At 42.6% G+C, this 14,660-nt stretch overlaps 1 protein-coding gene across 3 annotated transcripts in view; it reads right to left on the reverse strand.

Moving 5' to 3' along the window:
• Positions 1-5,591: 5,591 nt before the first annotated feature.
• Positions 5,592-14,660, reverse strand: part of LOC145497047 (uncharacterized) — a 29,266-nt gene continuing 20,197 nt past the window's right edge. For all 3 annotated transcript variants that reach the window (XM_081476847.1, XM_081476840.1, XM_081476853.1), the window contains 12 exons: positions 13,287-14,635; positions 12,441-12,526; positions 11,388-11,590; positions 11,048-11,159; positions 10,685-10,938; positions 10,275-10,344; positions 10,101-10,173; positions 9,636-9,864; positions 8,966-9,530; positions 8,623-8,770; positions 8,435-8,532; positions 5,592-8,329 (listed from right to left, as the gene is read on the reverse strand). In XM_081476847.1, coding sequence (XP_081332973.1) covers positions 6,971-8,329; positions 8,435-8,532; positions 8,623-8,770; positions 8,966-9,530; positions 9,636-9,864; positions 10,101-10,173; positions 10,275-10,344; positions 10,685-10,938; positions 11,048-11,159; positions 11,388-11,590; positions 12,441-12,526; positions 13,287-14,635 — 4,546 coding nt within the window. In that variant the 3' untranslated portion in view covers positions 5,592-6,970. The remainder of the gene's footprint in view (positions 8,330-8,434; positions 8,533-8,622; positions 8,771-8,965; positions 9,531-9,635; positions 9,865-10,100; positions 10,174-10,274; positions 10,345-10,684; positions 10,939-11,047; positions 11,160-11,387; positions 11,591-12,440; positions 12,527-13,286; positions 14,636-14,660) is intronic.

Below are 14,660 nucleotides of genomic sequence, written 5' to 3' on the forward strand. Positions count from 1 at the left end.
GGAGCGCGGCCTCTGGGGACGAGAATGCTTGAGATTCAGCTAGGCCTAGTCGTGTCCAGTCCTCTACAGTTTATCCGTTGCATATATTTTCCCCGTATACCACAGCAAAATATTGTGCAAATAACTGTTTTATCTCATGCTGCTCCTATACATGTACCTTACAGGTATTAGGCTAGATTACGCTACGAGCGCTCTGTTTGCTTTTTTTTTTCTGAAATCCTCTGTGCGATAGGAAAATTAAAAATATGCAAATTGGGCAAAGAAACCACTCAATCATCATTGTTCATTTGCTTCGCATTCGTGTATTCGATTGGTAGGCTAGGAAAAGAACGAGACTTTTCGCAGTCGAGTACTAGGTAGACAACTTAGATAAGGTACAACTTTGACAAAATTGTGAAAAACGTAACACGGAGAAGAGTAAGAAACAGACATGGTCATTTCGGATCTCCAGTGGACTGTAAAGATAATCTCGTTCCCAGGCTCTCTCTCCTTTGCCTCCGTTGTCGTTGAGGAGATAGCTAAACGTCATGAACGATGGAGAGATTTTGAAGGTGTTTAACTACTATTATTGTAGAGGAAAGAGCTCCGAACCAAAGTATTTTAGTTCCACCGAATACTAAATTATATCGCTTCAATAGATTTGCGGCTGGTTTTCACTAGGAGTCGGAGTCGTGGTCGTAAAAGAGCTTACGACCTTGTGAAAATCAAAAACCGGAGTGGAGTAAGCGGAGTGATCGGAGTCATAAGCTCAGCGGAATCGGAGTCGGAAGATAAGATAAATAGACACCTTTATTTAAAAGTAAAAAACTCTAAAGGTAAAATTTTCAGGTAGACCCTTCAGGGAGCTTACAAAGCATCTCTGCTATCAATAGGAGCCCTGAAGCTATTACCTAACATAGAATACACAGTGATACTTATATAGGATAATAGGAAGAATCAGAACGTTTCCATTTCTTCCGATTCCGTTTACGAATCCGTCGGTTATGATCCAGTGGAAACTAGATTGTCGGAGTCAGAAGCAGAAGCAGAAGAACCAACCAATCACAAGGCCCGGAATCGGGCATTGTTGTTGGTTTGTTCTTCCGCTCATGCTTCCGACTCCAACAATCCAGTTTCCACTGGATCGTAAATAAGCGACGGAGTCATAAGCGGAATGGGTACTATGCTTCCGACTCCGTCGGTTTGATTTTCACTACATCGCATCGCTCTACTCTTCTGACTACGACTCCGACTACGACCCCGTCGCTAATCAAAACTAGCCTTAATAATGAAAGTCTTAGTCGCGAAGTAGAATAACCATGCTCAGGCACCAGAGGCTAAATTGCTTTGCTCACAAAAAGGGAACGAAAGCTTTGAGGAATACATATCAAGAATTTTACGACACGCAAAATAGACTACAAAACATTTGTCCCCTCTGTTTTTCTCCACTGTCTGTAACATGTAACTCGTAAAGCACTTGTTATATTTGAAAGAACGTAATGCCTAGTTCCCTAGTCCCCATGTTACGATGTTACGATCACTGTGATCACTCTAGAAAAAGTTAAGCGATCCTTAAGACCACCTTTTCCATATAATCGCCATGATTGATACGGGATTTAAAACAATGCCTCACAAGACCTGGATAAAACAACGATGCATTGATTTCTGGTATATATTTCATCGCGTGGACAGCTATATAGGATCTCTGGGGAGAGTTTTTCATGTGATCTCAACAATCGTTGAACTTTTTTGCAGTGATGCAAGCGATCATATGGAGAGCAGCCTTAAAGGAGCCCAGTCGTGGTATTCTGAGTTATTTTGGCGGCCATGTACAAAATTACCTTTACATTGAAGGAAACTTGAAAATAGTAGTTTACCAAGATAGATAAACACCAAATAAATAATAATCCATAAAGGAACAGGAATGGTTAAGGATGGATAAGATAAACACGTACTACAAACAAACGAACTTTAAAGATTTAGGCTCGGCTTTTCAAGATGCGCAAACCGTAATAAGCAAGTCTCACGCGACGTCATAGCTAACACGTGATCACGAACAAGAAAGATAGCACGCTTTGTTCTTCAATTAAACGTAAACGCTAGATTAAGGAAATAATCACGTGAAATATCTTTGTACAGGTCTTCCTTTGCACCTGTCCTGCAAAGTAGCCGTTTGTTTGTAAAAATAACTTATTGTCTGTCACAGCTGTAGCACACGCGGTTTTAACTTTCATTTCATTCAGAAACAAAGCACCTTTGTTTCAAATGAAATCAAGGAATAAACTGGTGCATGAACCATAAACAATGGCCTTGAATTTCAGGTTTGAAGGAAAAGGAAACTAGACCACAATGAACAAGGGAAATAAGAAAAGAGGATTACAAAATTGACACAGAGTTTTGTCAGTAAACGGACTGTATAACTGGGAAACTTTGACAGTGAATAATGCAATGTGAGAGCGCGCGGAAGTGTGATACTGAATTTACTGACTGATAAGGCGAACTATAAGGCGTATCAGTTGCACCATTATTAAAAACCGCTAAAGTATCACTTTTTGAGATAGTGTCATTGCGTCCCACGGCCCTCCGAAAGTGAAATGTTAGTCCTTCCGAGGAAATCTGTAATCCTTATAGGAGCCCAAAGATAACTTCCTTTCTACTTTCCATTGTCCCAAGATCAAAGCATTAATTTCCCGTCCGATTGCTAGGAATGTTCTTCAATGTTACTTCTACAGAATTTAATAGTAAATCAAGACATCACCTATGATTTTTTATGATCTTCGCACCGGTTCACCTGATAATACACGTGTATAATGTTGCAAGCTAGGGGAATCGATACCTTGATCAGACTTGTGCTTCAACCCAAGACATGTAGGGCGGAAAGAAAGAGTCTATCTGAATAGGTGACGTCAGCTGAAAAATGACCGATTTATTTGCACAGTTCACTTTCCGACCGGAAAAGACAACACCTCTTTTAGTTTCTGACAATAGAGACAATTGGCACTGAAATCAGCAAATGTGTTTGTCGAATAAGGAACAGTAAATCAAACCTTTAACTGCTTATCTCCAAGGGAGGGTGTTGAAAAGATATTTTCAAATCGGGATGAACGTCTCGCGTTCAGATTCCTCGCATGTTCTGAAAACACGACTTGCTCCAGTCACTTGTTCAGGAAATAGTCCTCCGGACGCTGTATAGCTCTGTTTGATTTTTTTCAAAGAATTCTCAACGGCACGATCTCAGAGTAGCTCGCGAACACCTGCCAACAGTTTGCAGGCTCTTGATAACAAACAGCGTGCGATGAAAATATCATCCGGCTCATTTACACTTTGTTGCTTCAGGATGAACTAAAGTTTTACGCAACTGCCCGCCCTTCGGTGTCTGGTGTACAGTAAACTCTGCCTGTGCCTGAAATAAATGTATCCCTCTGTTTTGTTGAAGTAGTTATTTGGTCAAAGTTGTCTTCTGAAAAGCGAAGAAATCGGATTATAAGGAAATTCAATTATAAAGTGATCTAAAACTTAAATGCATTGTGCGTTATCCCAGCGGAAGAACTTCCCGCCCTTTTCCAGTCTCGCTCCCATGACCTTTTCCCTGACTTAGGGGGGCAGCCATGGGAGCAGGTTTGCCCCTTTTCCCTACTCCTGTCCTCTTCTCCGAGAAGGAAACATCATAACACTACGCTCCACAAAATATTTAGCATCGAATTCCATCGTCTCTCACAAATAACATTATTGGAATGGTTATGCAACTACTGGTCTGCTTCTTCACCGTGTATAATTTTAGAGCATGCTGAAATTAAAACCTCCACGTTGTCGTAATCTTTCATCTTTTCGTGTATGGAAAGCTTAAATCTATCAAAGGGGAACAGTAGCGGTGAGCTATAACAGAGCCGTTTTTAAGTCATTAATGTGGCCTAGAGTTTAAGAATAGCCTATTTTATTGTCACTACCACAAGTTGCAAGACACACTTTTGTTGTCTTCGAGTCTATCGACCAATCAGCTGCAAGACCAAGACTTTCCCGCGCTTCCAGAGTACGTAAAGTTGTACATATCATGCTTGGAGCTCTGATTGGTGAATTCAACAGACCGAGGTTCATTCATTAGACGTAGTGCGAGAGGTTTCAAGTCACTGCAAAACGGCTATAACATGTCATAAGAGATTTTGGTTTCCTACGACACTCAGCCACGTACACTTTCTAAGATACGTGACTAACAAGTTGATGTCTGCTGAGAAATCAGCGTCAACTGCAAGTATCTCAACAGTTTTGAGTGTTCTGCTCCGGTGCCTTTTATTTGAAATCGTTGAAGCGTTTTTAGTCATCTTCAATCAGTTGACAGAAACAATCACAATTCAGCATGAGGGAAAACGCATAAAGTATTTGCGTGTAAAATTCAGGCAAATGAAAGACTCTCTTTAGAAAGGCCTGTAAAGTTCTTTAATCAAGTTTCGCTTGTGAAGTGATTCTGTGTTCATGTCGTACACACAAACATGTACAAGATGCTCGAGAATGTCATAACAAGTCAACAACGCAAAGTTAACAAACCCCTGTCAGGTTACTTTTTATAGAGTTGCGGGTCGTCAGTCAATAACATGACAGTATTGCATGGGTCGCGCCCATAAGATATGGACCAATATTTACCTGTGCACGCCCAACAGAAAAACGTGCACCGTAAAATACTTCTAACCAATTCGGATTAAACCTGGAAACTACATACTTACAGGGAAGCTCATTTCGCTACTTTCCTTGGGGTAATTTACGTCAACAACAAAACAAAACGTCGCTTGGATTCCAACACATTTGCATAGATTTAAAGTAGCCCAGTTCCGGTTTGTTGCGCACCAGTAACCTCCTCTCATGCGGCAAACATCATTAATTCTCAACAAAGCCAATTATGCTTTCATCGCGCAATAAAGGATCCTTCGACGGTGAGTTATAGAAGACCTTGTTTCACGCGATCCACCACTCAGCTCATAACCCTGCTGTTCAGCCGGTGTTTTGACAAAGAAATCGCCATATTTCGAACAACACGCGCTGTTTGGTTGCACGTGCTGCACCGTTCAAGCGCTAACTCGCCGTCTGATTGGCTACGGACCAGATGGTCCGCACAATAGAGCACGAGAAAAGAAGTGTGTGGGAAGGTGCAAAATGCATTTTTCCCACGGGTTTTAACGCCACGAGGCCACTCGAACCGTCAATATTTACAAACTCATTCATTTTCTTTTGTTTCGATGTTCCTTCATAAACATGCATACCAAGATTCTGATTTGACACCAAGATTTATGCGATTTTTTGACGTAATTTTTCCTCCCTGTTTCAACGCCCAGTATCTACGAAAGGAACTAATTACGTCGCAAGCCCTTCTAAACGAACTTCCTTAACAACAAATGGCCACAAACCATATTCACGCTAATTGAGAATTGTAGCGTGCTCCCTAAGGCCGACAATAAACCTGTTATTGTCTGCTAGGTTTCTCAAATTGGGCGAATGTCCAAATACAGAGCCACAAGCGTAAACAATTGTTCAGATTTTTGTTTCATTCCGCACAATTAAATTGTTAGTGGAATCATACAAATACACTATTCTCGTGAAACACAACAAGAAAAACACACCTGTATGTTTTCTAATGCAATTCAAGGTTTTATTTCCATCCCAAAATACTCTGTTATCGTTTATAACACAGTTACTTAATGAATTCCAGGTAAAAGTTATAAAAATAATATACGGGATTAGTACAGAAGCAACCCATCGGTCATGACAATGGCTAAAACCGACTTGAAAACCCTTATACTTGTGATAGGAACTCAAAATACCTCGAGTATATTGTCGAAAACGAGTGGCGAAACGGTGGGGCATAAATGTTCTTCAATGTACAAAAAATGTATTTACAGTCTTAAGATTTCCTAATTACATCTTAAAAATATATTAAACTTTTCTATAGCTCTATGTGTTTAGTTCCAACATGAAATTCAATTATTCGTCTATAAATCAATTGCAATTCTTTTTTTTTTTTTAAAAAGGCAGCTACCTTTCAACCTCATCATATATGTGTGCTTTGTTAGTTTAGGAGCAGTATTGACTCACTGCATTTGCATTCCTCTAAAATACCACAACAGCTTATTATCTCGCCGGAAACACTGATCAAAGCTGTGTTCATCAGTAGATTTGTTGTCCGTTATTGTGAAATCAGTTTTAACGTCTCCTGTAAAAACTGAACCCGTTTGACACAACAGGCCTGAACAGGGTTGTGAGATAAATTGTAAAACGTTGCCCCCTGGTTACTGCGTTGATTAAAATAATTTAGAATTAGACGTGTCCGTTTGTTTTTCTCCGCCCCTGAACTCGCCACAAAAAAAAAAAATTCCGCGGTGTACGAACAGTTGTAAGTAATAACTATAACATTAAAATACAGTAGTATTGATAAATAACTCGACGGGACTAATAACATTATTGTATACAATAAACACGGCAGTTTCACCAAACGAACTTTTTTCATTGTAACACAATTTTACCTCTTAGAGAAAGTTAACTACAACAGTTAGTGGAGTTAACCATTAAACATATTAAATTTTTTTGTTACAAAAAAAAAAACAATTTTACAGCAGCATCGCACATAAGCGCGCATGAAATAGTCACTGCCTTTAGACAACGGCCAAAATTCACACAACGCTACACATCAGAAGGATAACTTTTTAACAAAAGTGGAAGCGAAAAAAATGTGCTACTTAGTTTGTGCGACTTGAGACTGATGTTTGGATGGTCACGCAAGGTTTCTGCCGAAGTGTTGTGTGACAGTCCAAAGGGGAGACCTATAGTTTGTGACTACTCGTCACTGCAAGTAAAAGTTTATTAATTAATACGCTTTGGGGTCCTGGCTCCACTAACAAATGAAAACAGGGTGAAACAACGGAGTGTAACATCTATTGTGGCGACTCTCATCTGGACACTGGACAATGAAGTCATGGTAAAAACAAGTAAAGTACACATACACTGACTAGCACGAAGACGATGACGATGATGAAGACCACTGCCCCGGCGAATCAGGGGAAGGGGTTGGGAACGAAACAAACTTCTGAGGTGACGACTCGTAGCCGTTGACAAACGAGCGAGCTTGTGGCTGCGAAGGGAGTCTTTCTCCGCCCGCATAAACAAGTTGGTGGTTATGTAACTGAAATTGTTGATGGTACATCGAATAATCGCCATTTTGGTAGTCTTTTCTGGGCGGCATCAAGTTTCCTCCTCCACCGCCGCAGCCGGGAAACATGTTGGAGTTCGTAATAGCCTGATACGAGGCCAGTTGCGAAGGCGTCGTATTAGGAGCCTTCTGCGCAGAGTGACAAGTTCTTCCATTAAACACTAGAGGCCGAGAGTCAGGGTGGTGCAAACCGCCATTGTGCAGATCCGGCGTGCTATGCACAGAGTAAAGTCTCTGACCCTCTAAGGGGTCCACCACACGCCTCACAGGCGGTGCTGCATTAGGTACGTACATACAGTCTGAAGTAGTGGGCACAATGTGGTCCACAACGGTCAAAGGCCCTATTGTCGAGCTGGGAGGGAACCCGCACATGGACATATCCGCAGGATCGTTAAAAGGATCTATGTCGTCCAGCGGCAAATCGTCCCACCCGATCTGGACTTCCTCCAAGCCCGCCAAGTCGTCCGGCGACAATATTTCTAATGGTTCTAATGGTGAAGGCGGCTGTGTATCAAGCGAATTTGGAGCCTGAAGCGGCGACAAGGTAGTCGAATCCGCGGGCGAAATGCCCGTGCTCCCGAGAGGAGAAAGTCCGTTTGTGATCGGTACACAATTTGGCGAAAACGCCTGTTGTTGTCCGGTAGCACAAGAAGTCACCAAATTAGGTGGCGAGAGCGTTGTCACAGTGCTCATGGCAGGGTACACTTCCTCATCGGGGCGTGCCTTCTTCCGCTTCCGTTTAGCATTATTGTTATTATTATTACTTCCTGAAGCAGTCGACCTGGGTCGTGTGCCAGGTGCTCTGTTGACAGTCGTCTTGGGACGCGCCGGTTGGAAATGAGCCACCAATGAAGGTGCGCCGCCATTGTGAATTTCAACCGCTGGTGGAGATGTTGCAGGAGGAGAAGCCATACCTGCGAGTGGAGATTTTTGCCCTTCGGGGGGTGAGGTGGGGGCTGGCACAGCCTTAGGAGAGTTACAGCCTAATGACCAATCCGTGAGCAATTCCACAATGTCGTGATGATGCCTCTGTTTTGCGATATCTTCCGGTGTCATATCCATAGTATCCGCGGCTTTGCGGTTAGCATAGTTCACTAACAGATGTCGTACGGTCTGGATGCTTCCCTCCCGACACCCAAGGAACAGCGGTGTTTGACCCTATAAGAGATAACAAAACGGAATTAGAATAGAAGGGGAAAATCCGTCTCGTTATAAGCGACTCACTAGCCGGGGTTAATATGATTAAGTTATTTTTTAACTAACCTTTTCATCTTGAGCATCCTTCTTGGCGCCATTCCGCAGCAGTTCCTTGGTCACTTCCAAGCTGTTCACGGAGGCAGCCCAATGCAGAGCGGTTTTTCCTATCAAGACACAAATCAACGGTTTTAGAGACCGCGGCGAAAGCTCAAATCAATCTCCAAGATATCAGAAACTACAGATCACACACACACCTTGATTATCCGCACTGTTGACCTTTACGCCGGCTTTGATGAGGTGACGCACGAGATCGGGCAAGTCATGCCTTGCAGCCAGGATAAGCGGTGTGGTACCATCGTCCATTCTAGCCTCAAGATCCGTGGCACGATTTCGTAGCAAGATCTTAACGACAAAAGAAACAACACCGTTTAGAGACGGAATGAAAAATGTCGAGAATAAAGCGTTTTCTGCGTCGTGAACAGCACTGAACTTACCAGGTACATATCTACTTGAAGAACATGCAATACTAATTCTTATTTATCAGAACATGTCAATTTTTGTTTACCTAGCACACGTGGGATATCACTTCATATTTACCTGAAACACTCCCTGAGCATCAGCTCCAATAGCTAAGTGTAAAGGTGTGCGGTTGAGTCGGTCCCGTGAGTTAGCATCAGCTCCATAATCCAGAAGACGTTTAGCAACATCAGCTCTGGAATGTCGAGCAGCAAGATGAAGCGGTGTCTCATCTTGGTCCGTCTTAGATCCATAGCTTGCCCCAAGAGACAGCAGATCCGAGACCATCGCTCCTCCGCTGTCGTCGCTGTCTTTGTCGTCATCCAGGCTGCTGCCATCACCGTACCCACCGCGACACGAAGCCAAGTGCAAGGCGGTCATTCCACCGGGGCCTCTGGCATCCACCTCTATGTTTGATGCTCCTCGCTCGCCACTGCCCTCCTGAGGAGGGGTCAGAGCCAGCGATGGGTTTCGTACAGTCACATCCGCTGCTTGCTTGTGGAGGCTGGTCCATTTACGCGGGTCTTCTCCGTTGTCCAGCTTGACGCGTTTGGATTCTCTGGGAGGGGTGAGGTCTGATCGGCTGCTCTCGCCATCCGCACAAGCACCTTCTTCGTCAATTTCCGAGGAACTTTTGCTCATTGATCTGGGAGAAAAGAGAATGATGAAATCAGCCAGAATTCTTCCTTCCTTAAACCTCGTGTTCATGACTTTTGTAGACGTCAAGATGCCACAAGGACAAAAAGTTTACCTCATGGACACTTCCTGGCCGACGGGTTCACGCCTCGTGGAAGACTGTCGTCGAGGTCGATGTCTTGGAAAACCTTCAGGTACCCACAGTTTGGCGTACACCCTCTTGGCACCAGCCAACACTCCAACAATAAACAGTGGAATACCCACACACAGCATAGCAATGTAAAGTGGCGACAGAGGGGGAAGATCAGGGGGTGGTTCTTTGGGGGTCGGAGGTTCGTCGTCAACTGAAAAAAACCAAATTCATCAGATTGATGTCAATGGTTAAAGTAACTGTCTACTCTCATGGGCTCGTTGCGTAACGAGCAATGCACGACATTGCGTGACGTCCGTGACGAACGGTCGTGCGCCTTGTCGATAGTATTTGATGCGTTTCTGCTCTTACACTTCTGGAACGCAAATGGAAAATAAACAGAATCAGACTGACTTGCACTGCTTCAAGAGAAGAAATGACAACTATTACCTCTAACTTGATACACGGGGTAAGGTAGGTCTAACTTGTTGGAGGACTGTAATGCACCAAGGTAGCGAGCTCCCTGAAAGCAAACCCAACAAGTTTCAGTTAATCCCGGCAATTAAGCTAGCAGTAACAACTCAACAGACACCTAACAATCAACATATTTGAAGGTGAACTTACATCGCTCGCTTTGTAGATACACGTGTGTCCTGAGCATCCTCTCTGGTCGAGATCCACGTGAACTTCCGTTCTTTAAGTAAAAACCAACAGAGAAGGCAGTCAATTCACTGCTCGCTAAGGTTACATACTAGAATTTCATTTACAAAACCATCCCGTACAGCATAATAAACTGCACCACATGGAAATACTGTTCACTTACAGGCTTCTATTTGAATGGTCACACTAGTATTCCATCCCCAGACTTTAACGTTAAATAAAACCACATTGTACAGCATAATAAACCGTAACACATGAAATTACTGCGAAACAGATTTCACTGGAACAATATCCACAGGTTTCTCTCTTGACTGTGAAAGAGCTAAATCGCACTGGCACAGAACACATTGACTGAGTTATTACAGAACACTTACCCTTTCGTGGACCCTTCCGCTGCCCGTCTGACAACGTAATGAGTCAGCTTCAGGATAGCTTGTCGGCGTGAGCGCTGTTTCAGGGCCTCAGTAGGAGAAGGAATAGTCACGGAGTAGATCATTTGCTCGTTATCCTTTTTCTTGATAAATGCAATGGTTTCCAACACTGCAGAAAGTTCTCTCATAAATATTCTGGAACCATTCCTAAAAGTGTCTGGTGTTACCAACAGCACAAGTACAAGCGTTCCTTCGCCCTGGGACATTTAAGAAAGACATATTAATTTACCACTGCCACAAAAAGCTGCTGATGTGTACTGTTACTATACTAATGTATTATAAACAGTCGAAATCAATTTCACCCACCAATTTAGGACTCCCTGTTTCACAGTCTAAACCATCCTTCAAGCAGGCTTCATTGTTGCAGACTGAATCACACACTGCATTTTCAAAGCGGGCAGCACAATAGTCGTTATTGCTACGATTCATATAAAAACAATTAAAGTTAGACATTGAGCATCAGTGCGACAAACAGAGTTCGTCGAAGAGTCAAGGTAAACAGTCTATGCCCCCCTTAAGAACTGAAGATGGCAAAGGGAGAGGAGAGAGAAATGGGAATTAGTAACTCTTTGGGGACACAAGTTCTTAATTAAAAAATACAAGAGACAGACACAGAAAGGGTTACAAAGTGATTTGTGTATCATACCTGCATTCTTTTTTAGGAGGGCTGCAATCAAAACCGTCAAAAAGACACTCTACTTTGTTGCAATGTTTGTCACATTGACCATTTTTGAACACTTCGTAACAGAATTTTCCAGATTCTGTCAGTGCAGAGCAATTTTTCCATGGTTCAATTCCAAGGGAACAGGAAGTGCCATCCCAGTTACAAGAATGAATGTTGCAGTTTGGCTACATTCGAAATAAAGGAAACATGCATGAAAGAGTCAGAATCCACAATAAAATAACCTTAGTAATCATGGCTGCACTTCGTTTTTTGATACATTCACATTTTGAAAACTATTCAGCATGTGTGACATTTTTATCCTTTATCCTCACATAAACTACACACACTTCAGCACAATACACTACTGCTGGAGAAAAAGTAAAAACAACAAGGTACATGTAGGTAGTATCTGCTATTTTAGTATGATGGCTCATATAGCCATAGCCATAGCCACAGCCATAGCCATAGCCATAGTAAGTTTTTCTTGGACAAACCTGTCCAAGGGGGAAAGGTACAATGAGGTTAACCCTATGTAAAGCACCACCCCGTGAGACAAGGCCAGACCACACCACTGGGAACTACGTACTCTACTCTTTTCGACAAGCGTGTGGGTCCTTTAACGCCTCCTGCTAACCATGTAACACTGAAGATGCAGGAGACGGGGCCTACGGTTAATAGTCCTTATCCGAGAAGACTTGAACGTCTAATCAATTGCAGATGTAATTACAAAGGCAGTGCATTCTCCTCAGTTATTTTAAGACCCTAAGTGTTAGTCCGACCTTCCGTATAGCAGACTGGCGCTCTACCAACTGGGCTAGCCAGTGCTTAACTACAGCTTTTGCAACAAGAGACAACCTGAATGGGGACGTCTAGGGTTAACCCATCACGTTTGTTTGTTGATGTCCATTTCCATAAGTGAGCAGAGATATGCTGCACTCCTGACAGCCTAATAATTGCATGTTATCTTAATCATGACAATAATTATGGCCTTTTGTCATCAAACAAATGAAACAACAAAAAAACACATCAACTTACATTGCATTTCCCTCCATCAAACTTCTTTGCACAGTCATCACGGGGGCACTTTGCTTCTTGTTCACAGTTTGTACCGCTGAAATTGTCTAAAAGCAGGAACAATTTCATGATTAAAATACTATTCACACATAATGTCCTTAAAATAACAACAAAATTTGAAATAAACACAAGGGCAAGAACAAACTCATTCCCGAGTTTCTATGAATAATCTTAATGCCGTTGACAAACTTCTGTTCCCTGTCAAACAATAGCTCAGTTATAATCAAGCCTGATCTTTCACCCAGATTCACGTTAACAAATTCATACACAAGTGTTAATTTATATGCTGTGTACTTAACTGCCTTGAGGCAATTGATCCAGACAATCACTTCCTCTAACCAAACATAATATATCTGCTTAACATGGCATTAATTGCGTTTGGCCCTGCTTTTCCACTTTTCCACTCAGGGAATGTAATTAAGTCCTATCTAAGAATACAACATTACAACAGTGACCTTGGGACCAGTACTTAGATGAGAGGTTAACCAGCCATGACAAAGCAAGCAGTGCTTTCAGCTAAATTGTTTCCCTTGTTCAAAAGAGTTTAGACGTCAGAAATTCGTTTTAATATTCCCATACTGACGACACAACACTACAGAATCCATGTGGCGTCTAGCAAGCTGGTTGCTATTTTTGAGCAACCAAGCAAAACTGCCCAAATATATATTAGAGACGCTACACTTACATGTACCTCGGAGAACTAAGTAATTGACATGACATTTCTTCAGACATAACTTGACTGAGAGAAAAACTGAGCATGAAAAATAAAGTTTTGTTCAAAGAGTAAAATAAAGTTCACATGTTTACCTGGACATTTACATCTGTAGTGACCCACCATGTCTTCACATGTACCACCATGCATGCAAGGATTGCTTTTGCACTCATCCACGTCCTGTTCACAGTTTATTCCGGTGTATCCGATAGGACACTTACATGTATATGTACCAAATCCATCCTCACAAGTTGCTCCATTCTGGCAAGGTGTGGACAGACAGTCATCCTGGTTCCACTCACACATTCGACCATTAACTCCATGCATACAAGAGCACGAGAAACTACCGTTGACATGTGTCAGACAGGTGCCACTATTCAGGCAAGGATAATCTGAACACGAGGAGACTGCACGCTCACAGTTTAATCCTGAAAATCCTTTCTGGCAAAGGCAAGTATATTTGCTGGCACCATCTTTGCATTCTGCTCCATTCTGGCAGGGATTTGACAGACACTCGTTTATGTTAAAGTCACAGTTCTTGCCCAGAAATCCAGGCCTACACATGCAGCGATAATCATTATCAGGCAGTGAATAACATTTGTCAGTGCCTAGAGGTGAACAAGGGTTAGAAGCACATTCGTCAATGTCCACTTCGCAGCGCAATCCTGAATATCCCGCTCTGCACAGACAGGAGAAACTTTCCAGACCATCTTGGCAAGTACCACCATTGAAGCAAGCATTATCTGGACAATCATTAGGATTACTTTTGCATGTATTACCAACATATCCCACAGGACATGAACAGAAAAAATCGTCAACTAGATCAGTACATGATCCACCATTCTCGCATGGGCTCGAAGCACAGTTATCAACATTTATTGCACAGTTGTCACCAACAAAGCCTTTCAAACAGCTGCAAGAGTAGTTTGACACTCCATCGATGCAACTGGCACCATTTTTACAAGGTCCACTGGTGCAATCATTGATGTTGATTTCACAATAGCTTCCTGTAAAGCCAGGGGCACATGAACAGGACTGCATATTCTGGTAATCATCAATACATGTTCCCCCATTCAAACACACATCGCTTCTTGAATTTCTGGCCTGAGCACAGGTGATATTCTCGACATCACAAATAACGCCTTTGAATCCAGTCAGGCAGTCACACTGAAAATCAGTCCCAGTTTGCTTACACGTACCACCATTTTTACATGGGGAGTTCTGACACCAATTGATTACATTTTCACAATTCGTTCCAGTGTAGCCAGGTTTACAGTAGCAGCGGTATGAAGCAATTTCGTCGACACAAGTGGCTTCGTTCTGACAAGGTGATGATCTGCACTCATCGATGTGCTGTTCACACCTTCGTCCAGAGAAGCCAGGTGCACATTCACAAAAGAAATTATTCTCTCTGTCGACACATGTTGATCCTTGTAGACAGGGGCTACAAAAGAAAAAGAGAAAGCATA

The sequence above is a fragment of the Orbicella franksi genome, chromosome 1, assembly GCF_964199315.1.
Source record: "Orbicella franksi chromosome 1, jaOrbFran1.1, whole genome shotgun sequence".
Classification (NCBI taxonomy): Eukaryota; Metazoa; Cnidaria; class Anthozoa; order Scleractinia; family Merulinidae; genus Orbicella; species Orbicella franksi.